The following is a 20,410-nucleotide window of genomic DNA, read 5'->3' on the forward strand; positions in this document are numbered from 1 at the left end:
GCCTTGTAGCTGTCCCAGGAGCCACAGTGGCAGTGGAGTTGGTGCCCATGAAGGATGAGACAGGTCAGGCTCCAGGTGCTGCTCTGCGTGTTCTTCATCTCAGGTAAGGAGAGAAAGAGACGTGAGCAGGTGAGGCCTCTGCCTAGGACCTCAAGGTTTCCCTTTGGTTTTGAAGCTCCAGAGGATATGGCTACCAGAGGCAGAGCCACCCAATAGTTACACCAAGCTGGGTTTCTCTACTCAGACTTAGCAGAATCGGGAACACACAGGGCCTGAGAACAGAAATAAAAGGGGATGGGGAAACAGGCTGTCTGTGCATTTTGATGTTGTTAGAAATGTGAAAAACCCTGGATGGGATAAACGATAGAGTACATCGAAACTTGACATGACCTATAATACTTTTACTGGAGTTTGAAGATTTTTGCCTTATATTCCATCATGGTGCTTTTGCTATTGACAGCTTATTAAACCCAAAGGACATAATTCACTCAAGAAATAATTCCCAGGTTTCTCCTCTGGGCCAGGAAATATGCTCCTGCTGAGGACACAGTGGTGAACAAAAGAGACCTGCCACCCGCTTTCCTGGAGGGTATGCTCCCAGGTCTCCCCTCTGCGGGGGTGGGAGGTGCTTTGCTCAGGCTGCTCCATCTCCAGGCCCTTCCTTCTCCCCTCTTATTGCACAGCTCATCTCTTCAGTAAAAATGGAAGCCTTTGGGGCTTTACTTGCTCCTCTTCCTAATCCTTAGGAACAAATTGGGAAAATAAGCAGAGAAAGGGAAAATGTCAATAGTGAGTTAATAGTAAGGTTTGCCTTGGAAAGACAGGAAAGGCCACAGGGAGAGGGTGCTTTCTGGGGACCCACCACCTGAGCTAGGTCACAGACGACCGCCTTCCAGAGCTCACACACAAACCTTACTTTGGGTCCTCTTGGAGCTGGGGTGATAGTCCAAGTGGGCAGATGGAGTTTGGTTTTCACGTATGAGTACATTTCCTTGTGTCTTATTCATGTTTTTCAAAAGGAGAACTGGGAGGGGTGATGTTTGTGTACATGTGTGAGAGAAAACCAACGGTATACATTTTGTTGCGTACTATGGGGGTAAGTTACGGGTTAACTAAAAGCTCCTTCTAGCTCCTGCATCCCAGGGAACTTTGTCACTAGACATCTATTCACACTTGGGCTGGACTGCTCTAATTCCAACCAGACAGGTATTGGGGGCCGTGGAGTGTAGAGGTTTAGGGCTGACACTAGAGTCAGGCTACCTGGGTTTGAGTCCTGACTCTACCACTTTCCACCGTGGGACCCTGGGCAAGTCACTAACCTCTGATTTATTAAATAACCTGTGATTTGATTTCCTTACTCTCAAACAGGAATCACAGCAGTATCAACCTTATAAATTATGAAGATGAAAGGATAAAGTGATGAAAGTTAAACGAGATAGTATGTTAAGCACTTAACAATAAGTGATATTTGGTAATCTTTTCAGTTAACATATTATAAGGAACTCCTGGCAATGGTGGAAAAAATGGTACACAGACAGCACATCAACATTAATTTCTTACTGTCTCCATTCACAACAGGTAGACAAATTTGTAGGCAATGTCAGTCTCCCGGAACGCCTACTGTTTAAGCCCATTTGGGCTGCAATAACAAAATACTACAGACTGGGTGGCTTATCAACAACAGAAATTTATTTCTTACAGTTCTGGAGGCTGGAAGTCCACGGTCAGGGTGCCAGTATGGGGGGGTTCTGGTGAGATCCCTCTTCCAGCTTGCAGACTCCCGACTTCTCATGGTGTCCTCACTTGGTATCAGGGGCAAAGGAGCTCTCTGGGCCTCATTCATAGGGGCACTAACCCTGTCCATGATGGCAAAGGCCTCATGCCCTAATTCTCTCCCTCCTAACACCGTCACATTAGGGATTCAGATTTCAACATATGAATCATGGGGGGACAGAAACATTCAGGCTGTAACAACCACCTTGCCCAGAGTTGGCAAATAATTGCTCTATAACATTAACTTAAGAGATGAATGAGGGAATGAACGAGGGAACCAGACTTGGTTTAAGATGACCCGTAGCCTCTGCTCACCTGTCTCTTGGAGCGGCATTCCTGACTAGAGTTCATGGGAATCACCAGGAAGTGTGTTTTCAAGGTTTCCTTAGAAACTGGAGTCTGGTCCCAGAAGAATCGGCCTTTCAGCATGGCTTCACTTTCAAAATCCTCAGGAGTCCTTGAGCTGGGCCTTCGCAAGGTCAGGCTGAGGTAGGCTGGGCCTGCTGGAGTTCTTGGCCCATCCTGGGATGGGCATGCAGGGCGTCTGTGCTGACTGCACAAGGGGCTCCATCAAAGAGGCAGCTGTTGGCGTTTTTCAATGTGCACTCTGGGAGCTACCATCCAAGGATCACAGTGCGTGTTTGCAGAAAGAGTATTAGTAGTAGTCGTCGTCGTAGTTATAGGTAGTGATAGCCTGACCTATCATTTAATTCAGCATTACTGTCCAGCCCAATATTTGGTGTTCCAGGAGGAACACTAGGCCATCCCAGGCCTGAATGGATAAACTGCTGTCCCTCAGGAAGGTTATAGAGCCCTGTTGTGCCCAATTGAAGACGTAGACCTGGATCTTCTTATTTCCACTCTACTTGACTCTCCTATCAGCAAGCTTCCCTTCTACCAGACAAGAAGATCATGACCAATGCTAGGTGGTTAACCTGGTTCAACCTCCAATTGTGTGATTGACACTATTGTCCCTGTAACCCAAGGATTCTCAGCCTTGGTCCTATTGACATTTTGGGTGGGGGGCTGTTTGTCATGGGAGCTGTCCTGTGCATGGTACCATGTTTAGCACTATCCCTGGCCTCTACCCATTAGATTCCAGTAGCACCCTGGGCTCCCAGTTACAACCACCAAAAATGTCTCCAGGAATTGCCCAATGTCCCCAGAGAGGCAAAATTGCCCCCTGTGGAAGTTTCATATCCCACTGACTTATCAACACCAACAAGAAAAAGCATTGCTTTTAATAGGAGCAGCAGCCCCAGAGAGGATTCTGATTGGCCCAGCCTCAGTCATATGCCCATTCCTAAACCAATCACAGCAGCCAGGGTGAGACTGTGTGGGTGTCCATCCTTATGAATGGGGGCAGTTCCATCAGTAAAGCCACAGAGGGTGGATCTCCTGAGAAAGAGGTGCTCTGATACTCAAGGAAGGCCCAGAGGAGTACCAGAAAGTCAGATATCAATGTGCACTGTATCCTCAACACGGCTTCCTCACTGCTTTTCCAAGTCTCTTGAACTAATCTCTTTCCCCTAACTTAGATGAAGTTCCTATAGGTGTTCAGAGAGGTCACTCTCTGCTAGGATCATGTCTTCACATCCACTTTTCACCTTGTATGTCTTTCTATAATTTTCCCCTCCGATTATGCCCCTGTCACTCATGGTCTTAAACTCACCTCATGTTCTATCTCCAATCAGGCAATTTCTTCCTCTCAAAAATACTCATTTATAAAAGTTGATTTGCAAGAACCATAGGCAGTCTTTCTCTTGTAGTTAAAAAAAAACAACAACAACATAACAAAACAAAACAAAAACAAACTACTCACAATGAAGACCTGGGGCCTGGTGCTGGTTTGTATGGAAAGTTGCATCTTTGCTGGAGGAGTTAAGAATCTTGTCTGAAAAATGGGTGGTTGAATAAGAAAACAGAAGTGTTTCCTCTCTTCTTTTTTCCAAGGAGAGGAAAGTTATTCCTCACAGAGCCTAACTCTGATTCCCTACTTACAGAACTCCAAGCTGCAGCTAAATCAGCCGAAGATAAGTTTATCCTACGAGAGGGGCAGACCTTTAATGTGAACTGTTACTTCTCCATCTGGCAATACCTCAACAGCCGGAAAGCGTGGCAGAGGTTGACCGATGGAGGGGAACGTCTGACATTGGCATTAATAGACAAGTCTTCCGGGGGGCCTAGTCAAGTGCAGGTGGGGAGGTACTTCTTAGAAGAAATCTCCGATGAAGGCATACTGCACGTCCGAATAGCAAACCTTCGAGTGGAGGACTCGGGATTATATCAGTGTGTGATTGACCAGCATCCCAAAGCCAAAGACCCCCCCATTGTGTTTCATCATCCTGTGCGCCTGGTGGTGACCAAAGGTGAGTGACCTGGGCCTGGGAGGTAGACGGTGGGAGGAGGGGTAGTGTGGTAGCACCAGCAGAGCTGTGGCTCAGGATTGCTGGCAGCCTGTTTCTCTCTCAGAAGCTCCTTGCCTCTCATTTGAGAGGCATTTCGTCCAACAGTGAGAAGTGGTTTCTGTGGATGAGATTCTTAATTTGGGGTGCTGTTGTAGGATGTGGGGGACTGTGAAAGGTGAGTGGTAGATTTGGGATAATTTAGTCTAATTCTTCAGGTCTCCAGGTAGAAGGCATTCCCTTGGGAAGCTTCTGTGATCCACTCTCCCCCTCCCAAAGATGCATTTCATGACCCTCCTATGTGCTTACAGAGCAGTGCTTCTCAGACCTCACTGTGGGCACAAATCACCTGGGGATCTTATTTCAAATACAGACTCTGATGCGATAGGTGTAGGGTGGGACCTAGATTGTGCATTTCTGATCTGCTCGCAGGAGGTGCTGAGGCTGGGGTCCATCGGTAGGAAGGCTCCAGAGTTCACTTTGTGTCCCTTTCATGGACCGCGGTATCTCACTGGGCAGTAGTGGCCAGTTACTTAACTGTCTCTCGTATTCATCCCTGAGCACTTTGAGGGAGGGGTCAGTGCCTTGCTCAGCTTTGCATCTCTAGCAACTGATGGTGCTTGGCTCCCAGGAGACCCCAAGTAGGTGCTGATCAGGTGAATTAAGGAAGAAAGAAGAAAGAGAGACAGTTCACGTTCCTAGCACCTGGGGAATTCTAAACCTAAGGAAGATAAGGTGGTATGCGCTCTGTCAGTAAAAGATGACTTGTGAAGCAGTATGCCACAGGTACAGGTGAGTGAAAGGCAGAGTGAATGGTAGGGAATTATTCCTGAAGAAGGTGGGGGCACTATGGATTGGTGACAAATAGCAGGCAAGTGCGTTTCCAGTAACATGAATAAAAATTTGCTTCCTCTTTCTCGTTCTTACTCTCACCTCTCCCTCCTTTGCTTCTTCTTTTTAAAAAATTATTTATTTATTTATTTATTTATTTATTTATTTATTTATTTATTTATTTATTTATTGGGAAAGGAGAACAGGACTTTATTGGGAAACAGTGTGTGCTTCCAGGACTTTTTTTTTCCAAGTCAAGTTGTTGTCCTTTCAATCAGTTCAGCTTCAAGTTGTTGTCTTTTCTGTCTTAGTAGTGGAGGGCGCAGCTCTGCTCCAGGTCCAGTTGTTGTTGCAAGTTGTAGGGGGTGCAGCCCACCATCCCTTGAGGGATTCGAACCAGCAACCTTGTGGTTGAAAGGACGCCCTCCAACCAACTGAGCCATCCGGGAGCTCAGTGGCAGCTCAGCTCAAGGTGCCGTGTTCAATCTTTAGTTGCAGGGGGCGCTGCCCACCATCCCTTGCGGGACTCGAGGACATGAACTGACAACCTTCTGGATGAGAGCCCACTGGCCCATGTGGGAATCGAACCGGCAGCCTTCGGAGTTAGGAACATGGAGCTCTAACCACCTGAGCCACCGGGCCGGCCTGCTTCTTCTTTTTTTTCTTGTTTCCTGTCTCTGACCCAGGCTGATGCCATACAATTTTTTAAATCTTAGCAAAAGAAAACCTTGTTTCATGAATGGTCATGTTCATTTCCCTCCTCAGGTTTATTTACCTTGCTATCCATCCACCCATCCATCCATCCATCCATCCATCCATCCATCCATCCATCCATCCATCCCTCCACCCACCCATCTAACGTGTCTTCTTGCAGATCCTCCGGATACCCCTGCCTCAGACAAAACTCCTTCCCAGAACAAGGCTCAGCTTCCCACCCTTCCTCATGTCACCCCCAAGTCCCAGAGCATTCTCCATACCAGCCCCAGAACTGTGACTCAATTCCTGCCCATGGTAACTGCCAGCCTCTCCTCTCCTGGCCTCGGAGTCAACCCCACACAAAGGACAGATGCCATCAGGTATGGCTTACAGGTCTCCGGAGCCCTGGTTTGGACACCGAGCTCCTTGATCCCCAGTCCACGTGCGGAGAGGATGTGGGGAGTGGAGAAGGGAGGTGGGGAGCTCGGGAGCAGACTTGAGTCACCTCAGTCTAGTGGAAATTCCCAGGGGAGGAAGGAGGTGGTGCCAGAGTGAGGAGGAGGCTCTTGGTGAGGCTGCCACTCTCCCCAGCTCACCTTGTGTATGTGTTTCCTTGCCTGCCAGAGGAGGAAGGAGAGGGAAATGGCATCTTTGCGGAATTCCAACGGGCCTCAGCCAAGCCCGGGGCCTAATGGTGTAGTGGAAAAACATTTTGAATGAGGGGCCCTGGATTCTAATGCCAGACAGTTGATGGGCTGAGTGACTTTGAGTGAGTCAGGAACACTTTCTGGCCTCAGTGTCCCTGTCTATACAGTAGGGAAGCTAGGAAGCCAGAGGTGGAAGTGCTGACCTAGACAAACGGTTCTCAGCAGCTGCTGCGTTAGGGTTACCTGGAGTGTATGCTTTTGCTTTGGCTTGTTTTTTGTACCGTTGTCTGTACCCTACTGCAGACCCACAGAATCAGGATTTTGGGAGGTGGGGCTGGACTGGTCTCAGCAGTTTTTATAAGATCTTCAGGAGATTTCTTAACGTGCAGGCAAAGCGAAGAACCATCAACTTTGCATGCACACTCCCCTTACAGTTTATCCTCACACGTTGATTTATCTTAGCATGTGTTTATCAGGAAATAGTGAGTTAGCAGAGAAAGAGATGTTCTCCATAGTCTCACTCATCTTGTTAGTGATGTTAGCGTCCCTTTTTCTCCATATTCTCTTCTAGTCTTTACTCATGTTTATACATATTTTAACATAATAGTAATTCTAATTATAAATATTTTTATCATTTTCTGTGAAAACTATTCTTTGATGTTGCTGCCTAGTCATTGTAACGAGAATTTCAACAAATGCATACTTTCTATCAACAGAGAAGCCATAACTTCTGTGATCATTTCCCTGTTTTAGACATTGATATTGTTTTCATTTTTTATATTATTAACTCTGAGATGAACATATTCTTGTAGATGTCTTTGTCTTTTTTAAAATCATTTATTCAAATGAAATTCCCATTGAGAGAATCTGAACATGTATATCGCTCTGTATACATATTGCCAAATGGTCTTCCAAAAATTGGAAACAATTTACAGTGTGGTCCATAAGGCGTAAGTGAAGCTGTGAGACTGCAGGCTTGCCTACAAGGATTTAGCATTTCTAAAATTTTCCTGCCAAAACAGATGTGAACCTGTACCTGCTTCAATTTCTCTATTACTGTGGACCATAAGCTCCTTGCAGGTAGAGGTGCCTTTTCTCCCTGCTGTTGTTTCACTGGCACCAGCCTAAGTGCCTGGTACATAATAGGTGCTCATTAAATTTGGGGGAAGTACATAAAATAAATGATCTAGTGAGAGTCAACATTTTTCTCTAGTCATTACTTTGATTTTCCAGTATGTGAATGAGAGAGCATAACTTTTGCCCGCATTCCTACTGGAGCCTGTACCCCTTTTATCTATTAGCTTCATCTGTTAATTAGTTACAAACGAGTCTCTCAGTCACAGTTGTCAGGAATGAGAAGCCGCTGAGCTGTTTGAAAAGGAGGTAATTTAATACAGGGAGTTGTTTGACCAGGTGATGGAAGAGCTGAGACTCCCAGACTGGGGATGGATGGCGAGGCCCCTCAGAGGAAGCCACTTGTCACTCTGTCTTAGGGTGGTGTCACGCAGGGAACCCTGCTCACTGCGCCATTTGTCGTGCAGGGTCTCAGCTCCCACTCCCCGTCCAAGAACGCAGGACACGGTAAGGCCAAAAAGGAACACCCATGGAGCCATAAGTAGGGGAGTCAAACCAATATATTCTCGCTGGCGGCTGGGCTGGAGACACAGGAAGCAGGATCTACATAATCTGCCTAACAGCAGTCCGCGCTTGCCAGCCACCATCTTCTTGCTAGCCCCCATTCCTATTCCTGCTAGCGTAGCCACAGCCGTTATATTAGTGGCCAATGTCCTACGGGTTACAGCTGACAGCCAACTAGCCACAGCTGCTGGCCATCTGATCACAGTTGATGGCCATTTACTACCCGAGCCAGCACCTTTCTATGTGAGGCCGAGAGCCTGGAAACTGTTTTTTGGGGTTTTGTCCCCACACTCCACCCCTACAGGGTCTCGCCTCACAATCTACGCGACAAGCATCTTCTGCGAGGGGCCCTGTGCAAGGAGCCTGGAGGTGAATGCACTATCCTGAACACAGCCAGGCTCTCTGGGCACAGCCAGGGTTTCTCAGGGCACCACCACAGTACTTCTGGGCACAGCCAGACATCCTGGGCTTCTTAGGGTACCACCTGTCTCCCCGGGCACAGCCAGGTTTTCTCAGGGGACCACCACAGTACTTCTGGTCACAGCCAGACTTCCTGGGCTTCTTAGGGTACCACCTGTCTCCCCGGGCACAGCCAGAGTTTCTCAGGGCACTGCCACTCTCTCTGGACACAGCCAGACTTCCTGGACTCAGCCAGGGCCTCAGGGCACTGCCACTCTCTCTGGGCACAGCCAGACTTCCTGGACACAGCCAGGGCCTCTCAGGGCACTGCCACTCTCTGGACACAGCCAGACTTCCTGGACACAGCCAGGGCCTCAGGGCACTGCCACTCTCTCTGGACACAGCCAGACTTCCTGGACACAGCCAGGGCTCTCAGGGCACTGCCACTCTCTCTCTGTGCCTCTCGGGGTACCGTGCTGGAACAACAGCGGCTCACATCAAGGTGCTTACATATTATCAATGGCGGACAGTCAAGACACAAAAGCAAACATCAACCAGTCCCACTACATGATGGTATGTTCCCAAACAGTCAAGCGTCCATTAAATTAGGGATAGAAGGCAATTCCCCATAGTCCATAGTTATTCGCCAGGGCTGTCCTGGGGGTGAGGGATAACCTTGACCTCACCCTCATCTCCCACGGAGGACTCAGCAAGCGTTTCCTCCTGGGACTAAAAGTCCTGCATCCGGGCTGCCTCAGCAAGCAGTTCCCAGCCCACAGGGCGGCAACAACCTTCGCTTTCTCCGCTTTCTCCGGCCTCTGCTGGTTGGGGAACCATCCACGTCTTTCCACCCCTCCACGGGGATCGAGCTCTCCGGCAGCTGCTCCTCCTGGTCTTCCTCAGACTGAGCTTTCATACGTACAAACTGCTCCACTGCCCTTCGGAAAGCTTTGGCCAGCACCGTATCCTGCCGACTACGCCATGTGTCACGCAGGGAACCCTGCTCACTGCGCCATTTGTCGTGCAGGGTCTCAGCTCCCACTCCCCGTCCAAGAACGCAGGACACGGTAAGGCCAAAAAGGAACACCCATGGAGCCATAAGTAGGGGAGTCAAACCAATATATTCTCGCTGGCGGCTGGGCTGGAGACACAGGAAGCAGGATCTACATAATCTGCCTAACAGCAGTCCGCGCTTGCCAGCCACCATCTTCTTGCTAGCCCCCATTCCTATTCCTGCTAGCGTAGCCACAGCCGTTATATTAGTGGCCAATGTCCTACGGGTTACAGCTGACAGCCAACTAGCCACAGCTGCTGGCCATCTGATCACAGTTGATGGCCATTTACTACCCGAGCCAGCACCTTTCTATGTGAGGCCGAGAGCCTGGAAACTGTTTTTTGGGGTTTTGTCCCCACAGGTGGGTTCCCCAGAAGCAGGCTGTGGGAAAAGTGTAAATGTTTTAGGAAGTGATCACAGATAAAACCATTAGGGAAGAGGGGCCAGGAGAGAAGGCAGCCTCGTAAAAGGTGTCATAACCACGCTGAGATCCACACGGGGAATTCTGGCTCAGTCCTTCAGAGGGTCATAGGAACCCACATGTCTGGCAGCCCAGTGCAGTCTCCGGAAGGGCCTGTGCTGGTCGCTGAGAGTGGATGCACTCAGGAGCTCTGTGAATGAATCAGTTAAAGGGCTGGGAGGGGAAAAGGCGGGACACTGGCAGGAGAGGTTGGGAGAAGGTGGAGTTAGCTGAGCCCAGAGCTGGGATCTTCTGGCAGCAGGGCTCAAACAGCTCAGGGGTCTCACAGAGGAGGGCCAGAGAGGCGCTGGCCAGCAGGCCCTTTCTCCTCTCTCTCAACAGAGCTACCAATGGCTGAACTTGACCAGGCCACTTTGGATAGCTAGTTCCCAGTGACAGGGGACAGTTTCGCAGGCTGGAGGTGGTTTTCAATGCAAAAGGGCCGTTTCCTGTTTTTTATCTCCATTATGTCGTTTGCTCTTTGCTGGTTTGTACATTCGGTTTTAAGTGTTGTGTAGCAAATGTATCGATTTTTAAAATTAATGCTTTGCTTTATTCCTTTCTTGAGCTTGATTCTATTTCCTGGTGACTTTTCTGTTATGTTAAAAAAATTCCATTTAAATCTTTAGTCCATCTTTGGAAGGGGATTATTTTGCTATATGGTATAAATTGTAGAAAAGATGACTTTTTCTTCATATTGCTATCCAGGTACCACAAGACTATTTACTAAGCAATCCTTGTCTACCTACTGGGCTGCCGATTGATTTCCTTAGATGTTAAATTCTTACATAACATTAGATCTGTCTCTGGACTTCAGTTTGTTTCACTGCTAGTCATTTTCCTTTTTGTTCCCGTGTCTTGTCATGCAGATTAGATGTGCTATAATCCATTTCCGTATCTACTTAGTCTAGTCAAGTATCCTCACTCATTTTAGTCCCTTTCTTAGGTTATCTACGGACATTTACACAGGACGTTTAGAATCATTTTTGCTAAAATCTATAGAAATTCATGGTGGGATTTTGACAAAGATTGGATTCTTCTCAGTTGATAGATGGCCAAAGAGGTGAGGTACTTCTCCCAGGAAGTAGGTCACGATGCTGAGAATAAAAACTAGGTTTCCTAGTTCTGGACCTCGCCTCTCTTCTCTACTCATAATAGTGGAGAAAGAGGAGCTTAATTAGCCTGGCCTTCCTCCCCACTGCCTCTTCTGGACCCTGTGTTCTCTACTAAATATATTTCTAATCAGTAGTTGTAGGCTGTTGGGCAAACTAAAAGCACAGGGCCGTCAGTATGGGGAAAGGTTCCAGAAGGATCTATGCAGATAGAATAAGGGGCGTGAAGGCCTTTTGCAGCACAAAACTCAAGCATGAAGGAGCGCCATTTCCAGCAGCAGCATTAAACCTTCTCTCTTCCCAGGATCTCTCCGATCAGCATTGTCATCTTCGTGGTGTGTGGAATCCTGAGTAAGAGCCTGGTTTTCACTGTCCTGTTGGTTGTCACACAGAGGTCATTTGGATCGAGGCCCGTGAACCCACAAGAATGACCTGTGACCTTCATCCCTGTCCATCTGACAGTTGTGCTGGGAGAAGAATGCAAAGGAAAAGGAGAGGGGTCAGTGGAGACAATGACTGAGTTGGGCTTGTAACACAGATTGTCTCGAAGGTTCAGGATCCCACCTTCCTGGCCCCAGGAACTCCCCCCATTTCACTAATCACCTTGGGTGTGTGCTTTGCTCCATCAGAAGAGACAATACAGCCCCTAGCATGCCCTGGACCTCCATCCCACCAGTGGCTCAGGATGTGCCTTAAATAAAGACAATGCTTGTCACTGTCACTGTCTCGTGGGTGCCGTGAGGTACAGAGGGCACAGCTGCTACGTCTGCCTTGGTCCTTGCCATGGACTATAGCATGTTGGCCTGACCTGGACAGAGCTCCATGACAGAAGCGTCAGCTCTCCTGGACACTGGGGCCTCCCTTTCTTCTAGAATCAGATGCTTGGGTTTCTCCCTTCATCTGTGACCCTTACCAACAATCCCAGAAAAGGGTGTTGAAAACCATGGAAAGAGGAGAAGACATGACACCATGGTGTGAATTCCATCACTGAGAAAGAGAAACCCAGTTAAGCAGAATGCTGCATCCTGGGAAACTACTGGGAGGGTGAGATAGGATTAAAGGTTAGGATTGATAGAGAATATCATTTGTCTAATGTGTATGTCATCACTGGATCCTCAGAACAACCCTGGGAAAACAGAGAAGTGTGACTAGAATGAGGCCACATGAGTAGTAAGCCACCACTTAGTGGCAGGAACAAAAACAAAAGAGTTCCTTTACTGAAGACTAAGCCTGTCAAAAACACATAGACTAGAATAGCTGGGGTTCTGCCTATAAAGAGGCCTCTGAGTGCCTCTTTTCCTTGTATCACACAAGGGGCAGGGATGGTGGGGGGACAAGATCTCACCATGAGGCTTCTGGAAGCTCCCCCTTATGTGTCCTCCTAGCTCTGCACTGTCTTCCTCTTTCTCCCTTTATCTGCCCCTATATCTCCCCTTCAGCTTCCATTACCACCCATGGAATAGGTGTCCAGACACACCTGTGTCTTGCAAACTCCAACACATTTAAACCAAGACTTTCCAGTTTCCCACCTCTTTTGGCTCTAAAGGAGAAGGGTCCCACTTGTGGGGCAAAGATGATGGGTCCTTCTATTACAATTCAGCAATGGCCAAGGCCAATTTCATCCTAAACTCCCCCAGAGCAAACACGCATTATCACACATCATCCATCTCATGTTAGAAAAACATGTTCCTACAATCAGCATGAACTTCCCCCCGCTTCTGTGAATAAGGTACCTGAGAGCTAAGGTGCAGTCCCCCCACCTGCTGTCCTGATCCCACTGCCATCATCCAAGGACTTCCTCCTCAACCTGAGAACAGCTGCTCTGAACATCTGCTCAGGAAGATGTCACTGACCTTAGAGAGATTATCTCTGATTCCCTAATTCTGAGTCTATTAGCTGTGAAGGGAACTCATGTTTTCTGAGAAACACTTGTTCCAGAAACTATTCATTTCAGTCAATCTATTTTCCTGCCTAAGAGAACCGAGCGGCTCAGAGGCAGTAACCACACAGCGTGCAGTGTTGGCTTTCTGAGGTTGCCTGTGTGGCACCCGAAGTTTTGCAGTTTCTATGTCACTCCTGTTTGGGAAGTTGACAGAAAAGGCCAGGGGGAGGGAGGTACCATTGTTAAATGCTACCGAGGAGAGTCAGACTGCTTCAGGGCAGTGTTTCTCAAACTGTAGTCCTTAGACCAGCCGCATTGGGGTCTCCTGGAGTATTTGTTTAAAATGCAGATTCCGGGGGCCTCGCCAGACCTATTGGATCATAGCGTGTGGTTCTCTCTTAATGGTCCTCAAGCTTATTTAGGGGATGAAGTTCGGAGAAGTCATCATGCTCCTTACCAAACCCCAGGACACATTCATTGTAGAGGTAACCACCTGCATGAATTACTGTGCTTGCGTGCTTAACTTAATTATAGAAAAAGCCGTGTTTAAGTCCAATGCATTAAACTTGCCTGAGAAATTATATGCCCTACACGGAAGACAAGTGGTTGTGTTGGACGCTCAACTGTTTGTACCTCTAATACGCCCATCTCCATCTTTTCCCTTCCTGCTCTCTGCCTGGGAACCTGTCCGAGGTGGGCTGAATCAATATACTCCCCTGCCTGCCAGCTTCTGGCTGCGTTTAGCTGGTGGGCCGCATGAAAGCAAAGAGGAGGATGGGAAGAGAAGGAGGGCAGGGATTTTCTCCTCTGGGCTCCCTGTCTGTGGAGTGGCTGCATTCCTCTGCTGGAGGTCTCTTCCAGCTCCTCACCAACAGTTACTCCCTCCCCTCTCCCCTCTAGGCCTAGAGGTGGTAATGACTCCCCACTGTCGCTGGCTTCAGGGTACTCCAGGCATCCTTTACTGGTTTCCCCCAATTCTACCACACTTTTATCAAACACTTCTCAATTACCCAGTTTCAGGGACTCACCGGTTTCTCGCTGAGACCTTGACTGACACCATAGTGTTATGCGGTTATTACACAGGCCTTAGGATTAAACAGCAGCTGGGTTTGATCCCCAGCTCTGCAACTTCCTTGAAGTGCTGTATCTGACCTCAACTGACTCGGTTAGGCTCTCTCTCCCTCATCCTGGAGATATTCCTCATTTCCTCGTGGGGCATAATAACCAACACGTCAGGATTCTCGATACAACAAGTGAATCTGATTTTGGCTATCTTAAACAGCAAAGGAATCCAGAAGGGTATCAGTAGCTGACAGAGTTGATGAGAAGGCTGGAGGACCAGGTTGAGCAACTAGCAGAAACTAAGAGAGAGTGGACAGCAGAGGCCGCAGCGGAGGTTATAGCAAGGCAGTCAAGTGATGAACTTGGCGTTGGTGCCAGCGCCCCTGCACGCTTGAAGCCAACGCATACTTGCCACCAGACGATTCCTGGACTCGTGGTGAAATTGCCTCTGTGCAGTCATCTCCCGCCGGCCCTGCCTCTGGCCTCATTCCCTTCGTACCCAGAAGCCTGGGCCGATCACGCATTTGGCCAAGCTTAGGTCAAGTGACACGCCTGTACCATAGGTGCCAGGGAAAGGGGCAGGAAGAATACCTGCCTCCATACTTCACAGACCCACACATTGGGCATATCCCCCAAATGGAAAAGGCATTGGTTGCTTGAAACCCAAAAGATGACAAATATTTATTATACAACCTCTCAAAGCTGATAGGATTGAGATAAATTGATGTGGGGTAGATGTTGAGGAAAACTTGCCTTTGTTGGTTGATGTGAGCTTTTGTCTATTAGCTTTTATCTGTTCCTGCATGTGAGGGGATTTCTGTGCTGTGATCAGGGGTTGAGCAAATTCCCCCTTTGGTCTCATTCTCCCGAGCAGGGGAGATATGAAATGATGTTTGTTGTTCTGTCTGTTGTGAGGTGATGGTTAGCTTATGGTTAAAGAAATGATTGATCAGGGATTGAGAGAATTCCCTCTTTGTTCTGTCTGTTTCGCCCACATCAATAGATGAAGTGAAGAAGTAGCTAAGTTATATCAGGACGACGTGACAGGCACGTTGCCAGGCTTCGGAAGACTTTGGAGTGATGATCCCGAGCAAAAACAGCAGATACTGCTTATCCGGAGGAATTGGCCTTTCGGCCAGATGAGCAGCACTCATACCAGTAACTGCAGGACCCTCTCGGAACTGGCCACTCCCGGAGGGGGAGGCGGGAACAAGAAACTTGGCTCTGGGGTGCATCTATGGAGATGTATAAGACAGAGCTCAGGAGGATTGATTGGCTGATGGCTGTTTCAAGACATTGCTATTCAGAAGATTTGCTGTTTCAGGACTGCTTTTCGGGATGGATTGTTTCAAAGTAAGAGATCGGAACTTGCCTCAAGGGATTGGTGATTGTCATCATTCTAGCATCTTTGGGAACTTGTATGCAGCTTGCAGCTTATAACATCAGAAGATTTCCTGACTTCTAACAACAACAACTGCAACAACAGCAGCAGCGTTCTTGGGAACTAGCAAGCAGCGGTGTGGGAGACCCTGAGTTTCTCTGAGCTACAGACCTGGCAAGGTTTTGATTTGTGACTTTTCCAGTGCTGTTCTCCCCCACTTTGATGACCTTTCGGCATCATCTGTAATAGGTACTATCCTATAGAGCTTATCACTGCTGTTGGATACTCCTTACTGATGTCATTTGTGTATTTAGCCAAGTGATTTTTTGATCAACAGCAAACATATGTTGGGATCTCGTAAACTTATAAGTGTGTGTATACCTTTGGCGTGACATTGGTATCAATGTATATAGTTTAGTCTTAACCACCTTTAATTTCTGTCATTAGCACATTCTATTTATTGCCTTTGTCTTTTGCTATTGCATATTGCTAAATAAATTGATTAGGTATTGCTAAATAAATTAATTAGCCCCATTGCAGAGTATGTTTTGCCTCCTTCTTTTCCCTGCTCGTCATTACACCTGACGAAAGCACTTGGCACACAGTAGGCCTCCAATCCATGGGAGCCACCCCCAGTACCATTATAGTTGTGGTCTCCGTGGCTATGCCTAGACTGGGGCGCAGGGAAGCGCACACCTCATACACAGGCAGAGTACCTGAGGAATGCCTTGGGGCCCATCCAACCTCATACAGAGCTGTTACAGGCAACGTTTATTTGGACCACCTGTCTCAGAATCACCTGGGCTGCTTGTTAAAATGCAGATTCCTGGGCCCTCCCCACACTTACCAAATCAGAGTCTCTGGAGGTGGAGCCCAGGTATGTTTACGTTTGCCAAGATCGCAGAGTGATTCAGCCACACGCCCAGACTTGAGAATCTTTGTGTGGAATAAGATTAAAGAAGGCACATCATCAGGAAGGTTTGAACCGGACCTTGAAGGGAAAACCAAATGTAGGTTTACAGATAGTTCCTTCCGCACAGTGAGAGTGGCAGGAGGGCTTGTGGGAATGTAGTGCCCAGTGTCCAGTGACGAGAATGTCTCAGAAGTGAGTGGAGCAGAGGTGGGACACCAGGTGGGTGGGTCTAGAATTGCTATGGTAGGGAATGGGGTGCTATGGAATGTTGCCCAACAGGGATATGCAGGAAAGTGAAAGCAGGAAGGAAGCTGTCACAAGAGCAGCAATCTCTCTTCTCTTTCTTCTTCTGCATTTTCCTGAGCTGTTCTTTCTCATTGCATTTCCCCCAGGGTTTCTCAATTGCAAAACAACAGTTAAGCCTGTCAGGGAAGGTGGAAAACACCCATGTGGGCCAATATCCTCCAGCAACTGCTAGAGCCCTCGGGACCGCCAGCACACAGTGGGTCCAGGAAGCAGACAGAATGAAGAGGACAGGGCTCTGGGGGTGGCCGTGGCTGCTGCTGCTGCTGCTCTGGGTCTCAGGTAAGGAGAGGCAAGGAGAGGGATGTAGATGGCTGAGGAGAGGTACTTACTAAAAGGGGTTTTCTCTCACTTATTTAGGAGGTACTGTAATGGGAGCCGGGTATGTGTTAGAGGCGGGAACGGGGAAAGGAAGGCATAAATGTAGACTGTGCTGGTTGACCTTCACCTAAAGGGAATGGGTGATGAAACAGAAGCTGGAAGTTGAGAAAATTATGTGAAATCAACCAAACAAGCTCTTGTGCTGATTGATACCCTGGGAGATGTAACGCGGTATAAGGCACGGTCTCCCCTTAAAGGAATGCTGAGGCACTGAGGTGGAGGAGCATTCGCAGAGGAAAAGGTCCATAATGACAAAAGGGCCAAGTGACAATATGACGATAGATATGCCATGGAAGCCACCCCACCAAGGCACAGAGAGGGAGTGTAGAAAAGAGGATAAGGGTGCTGGAACCAGACAGAGCTGGGTTCAGATCCCATTTCTTTCACTTTCTACATATGTGACCTTAAGATACCCCCTAACCTCTCATTTATAAATAGTAGCCCCTCAGAAGTACTCATTTGTAAAAGGTACCTGTATCAGAGGGTTGTCCTAAGCGATCAACAGCAGGCTGATATAAAATACTTGGCTCAGTATTTCGGGCTTAGGAAGCGCTTAATAAAAGTTATGATGGATGACGTTGATGAGCCTGCTGAGGGAACCAGGTGTAGGTGATGAATGACATTGAACGTAGAGGGGAAAGAGATTAGTGTTATCTGGAACTGTTCAGTACGTTCCCTCTGGGCCCAAATGGGATGGCCATGGGTGGGGAGGAGTGGGAAGAAGCCTTCAGCTGGCTGACACCAGGAGCTAGTGTAAAGTGCTGTATACTTGAAAGCAAGGGACTTGTCTGGGGAACCCCTAGTTGAATAGAACATTGGTGGTAAAAGTGGTTACGTGGTTTTTCCTTTTTTTTTTTTTACCTTTTTATTATGAAAATTTTCTGATCTACAAAATATTGACAGAAGAGCCACCATAAAGTCCTCACCTAGATTCAAGCATTGAACCATGATTGCTATTTTCCCTTATCTGCGCCACCTATGTGTATACTGCTGAACCATTTCACAGCAATTTGCAGAAATCTAAATTAGCCCTAAAAGCTCGGTGGAACTACTAGGACTCTCACCTGTGCCCTTGTACCTGTGGTGTGGTTGTGGGTGTGGGATGCTGAGAGAAACCTTTGCTCAGAGAAGCACTTTGACTTCTTATTCTAGGATTCGAAGTAGTAGGTGAAGAGGAGAAGCAAATATGCCTACAAGAAGGAAGGAACCTGACCGTAACCTGTGTTTACAACATCATGCTCTATGACTCCAGCCTCAAGGCCTGGCAGCGGGTGGGGAGCCAGGGTCCCCCAGAGACACTGGTACGCACGAACACGAGAAACCCGGACCAAAACTTGGCCCGGGTTGGGAGATACCTCCTGGAGGATGATCCCACCATGGCCGTCATCAGCGTCACAGTGACAGAGCTCCAGAGGCAGGACTTGGGGCTGTACCAGTGTGTGATTGACCTCTCATCACAGAGCCCCGTAGTGCTGCTTCCTAGGATTCGGCTGGTACAGTGTGAAGGTGAGTAGCAGTGAGAGCCCGGACAGGAAAGGGTTGTGAAGGCTGAGCCCCTCAGCCACAGGCCGCCAGCCCCATCTGCTGTGAGGGCTGCTTTGCAGAGAGAGCGCAGGGTCATGGGAAAAGCTCTCCACCTGCAATCGGAGCCCCTGGGTCTTCTGCTCTCTCGCTTTATGACTTTGAGAAAGTCACAGCTGCTCTCTGGGCCTCAGTTTTCTCACCTGTTAAGGCAAGAAAGTTGGACTAGGTAATCTCAAAACTCTTCTTAGTCTGTGGCAGGGAACCTGCTAGAGGACCTGGATAACGCGGTATCGACCAGGACCCAGCATTGCTGTGGTCTCCACTGTCCAAGGGAAGACGCTCAAAGCGGTTATGTTATTCACCGTGTCTTTCAGCTGATACAAGGACACCCCCCTGATTGGATGGTCCTTGGTGAATCCTGGAAGTGGGCCCAGTAAAAACTGTCCTCTTTTCTCAGGATCTAAAAAGATGCCGATGAGGAATAGACATTAGACAGCAAAATGAAGGGCCTCTCACTGTCCTTGAGCTGCTTCTCGTTGGTTGGAATTCTTCCCCTCCTTCCATAGAAAGCCTGTCTACCCACATGGGGAGACAGAGCCGGGATTGTGGAGCCCAATACTTCTGCTTTAAGCTTCTCAATAAACGTCTTGAGCCAGTGCGTTGGACAAGCCTCCACCACGTAGGACCCTGCTCGTCCACCTCCAGCTAACCTGAATACGTGAATATCAGGCCAGGGCTGGGCTGAAGTTGAACTTCACAGTAGTGTCTGGAAATAAAGAGTTGACCAAACAAAATGACAGTGTGTTAGGCAGGAGTGGAGGGAGGCTATGGAGCCCACGTATTGGAAAAAAAAACCCCAGTTCTTGCGGAACATTCAGTGACACCCAGTAATTCAGAGACTGATTACAAGTGATTTATGCAATCAGCTAATCAGTTTCATTGTCCTCTACTCAGGAACATTTTATTAGTTTAGTCTTAGTACCTATACACGTGGACGTACTAAAACTGTTGCTCTTTACAAAGGTAAGTGGGGCTGTGGTGGGATAATGGGAGGTGCACTGGCCTGGATTTTCATTCCCTCTCTACCTTGAACTTACTCAGTTACCTTGAGCAGGTCTGTCACCCTCTTCTCGGCTTTCTCCGTTGTGACATTCCATGGCTCCATTTCTCTGGGTTTCTCTGTATTTATTAAGTTCAGAGAAACAACAGCCTTATATTTTACTCTTGGCAAAGTTTCTCCACTCCGGTAGACAGCTTAGGTCCCCCAGCTCTGAATCTGTCATTCAATAGTAGCCTGGTTCTTTAACGCCAAGTCTTAATGAAGACGACAAGAGAAATAATTGAGAATGACCCCATTCTCATGAGCCCATAGGGTTGAATGAGAATGATATCAAGTTTAACACAGGATAAGTGTAAACATAATTATTTTCATCAAACGACAAGTAACAAGCAGTGGAGTTTTCACAGTAGCGTGATATTCCTTCTCTCCATTAATTGGAGAAAACTTAGGTTAATGTGTCTGAAGAAACTGAGTCTATTCCCGCCCAAAGGATTTATTGGTCTCCCAGGGGAAACTATTATAATCCTCTGAAAAGGACACCGGCCATAAACACCGAGGTTCCATGGATAGGAAATGGCACCCAAGGACTGTTTTTCAATTAGGTTAAAACAAATGAATGGAGATTTCTTTCTGGAGTGATATTGGGCCTTCCCAGAGATAAACAGACTTTCCCTCAATAGATTGTGGGGAATCCTTCTTTGTCTTTTCTTTACTTTTCCAAGTGGGGGTGGGTATGGCAGCAGATAACCACAGAAAGAAACATACATAACGCGGTGATATTCAGAAGTGATGGATATTTTCCACCCAACCATACTATAAAAAGAAAGGCTTGAAATGGGAATTTAAAAGAGAGAGGGTAGGCCTAATGGATCCTGCCTAATGGACAAGC

At 47.8% G+C, this 20,410-nt stretch overlaps 2 protein-coding genes across 4 annotated transcripts in view; both read left to right on the forward strand.

Annotated features, from left to right (window-relative positions):
* Window positions 1-15,873, forward strand: LOC308496217 (triggering receptor expressed on myeloid cells 1-like). 3 transcript variants are annotated; one of them, XM_081045101.1, is made up of 4 exons: window positions 1-103; window positions 3,777-4,142; window positions 5,884-6,085; window positions 11,320-11,735. In XM_081045101.1, the coding sequence occupies exons 1-4, from the start codon at window positions 55-57 to the stop codon at window positions 11,444-11,446; spliced, it is 744 nt and encodes a 247-aa protein (XP_080901227.1). In that variant the 5' UTR covers window positions 1-54; the 3' UTR covers window positions 11,447-11,735. The 3 variants fall into 3 exon arrangements, with proteins under 3 accessions (XP_080901227.1, XP_080901228.1, XP_080901226.1); XM_081045102.1 differs by lacking the exon at window positions 11,320-11,735 and adding an exon at window positions 14,963-15,873 and having other exon boundaries at window positions 26-103; XM_081045100.1 differs by lacking the exon at window positions 11,320-11,735 and having other exon boundaries at window positions 26-103; window positions 5,884-7,550.
* Window positions 15,298-20,410, forward strand: part of LOC308494566 (triggering receptor expressed on myeloid cells 3-like) — a gene marked incomplete at both ends in the record, with an annotated part of 14,496 nt that continues 9,383 nt past the window's right edge. Inside the window, 3 exons of the mRNA XM_081042380.1 lie at window positions 15,298-15,312; window positions 16,646-16,838; window positions 18,090-18,443. Of these exons, the coding sequence (XP_080898506.1) occupies window positions 15,298-15,312; window positions 16,646-16,838; window positions 18,090-18,443 (562 nt within the window). The remainder of the gene's footprint in view (window positions 15,313-16,645; window positions 16,839-18,089; window positions 18,444-20,410) is intronic.

The sequence above is a fragment of the Rhinolophus hipposideros genome (assembly GCF_964194185.1).
Source record: "Rhinolophus hipposideros genome assembly, chromosome: 3".
NCBI classification, from domain to species: domain Eukaryota; kingdom Metazoa; phylum Chordata; class Mammalia; order Chiroptera; family Rhinolophidae; genus Rhinolophus; species Rhinolophus hipposideros.

Excerpts from the sequence above, each read along its gene's own strand:
- LOC308496217 (XM_081045100.1), top strand. The coding sequence starts at position 55 with ATGAGACAGGTCAGGCTCCAGGTGCTGCTCTGCGTGTTCTTCATCTCA. Across the intron at positions 104-3,776 it reads CTGCGTGTTCTTCATCTCAG|AACTCCAAGCTGCAGCTAAA; the intron begins GTAAGGAGAGAA and ends CCCTACTTACAG. Across the intron at positions 4,143-5,883 it reads GCGCCTGGTGGTGACCAAAG|ATCCTCCGGATACCCCTGCC; the intron begins GTGAGTGACCTG and ends GTCTTCTTGCAG.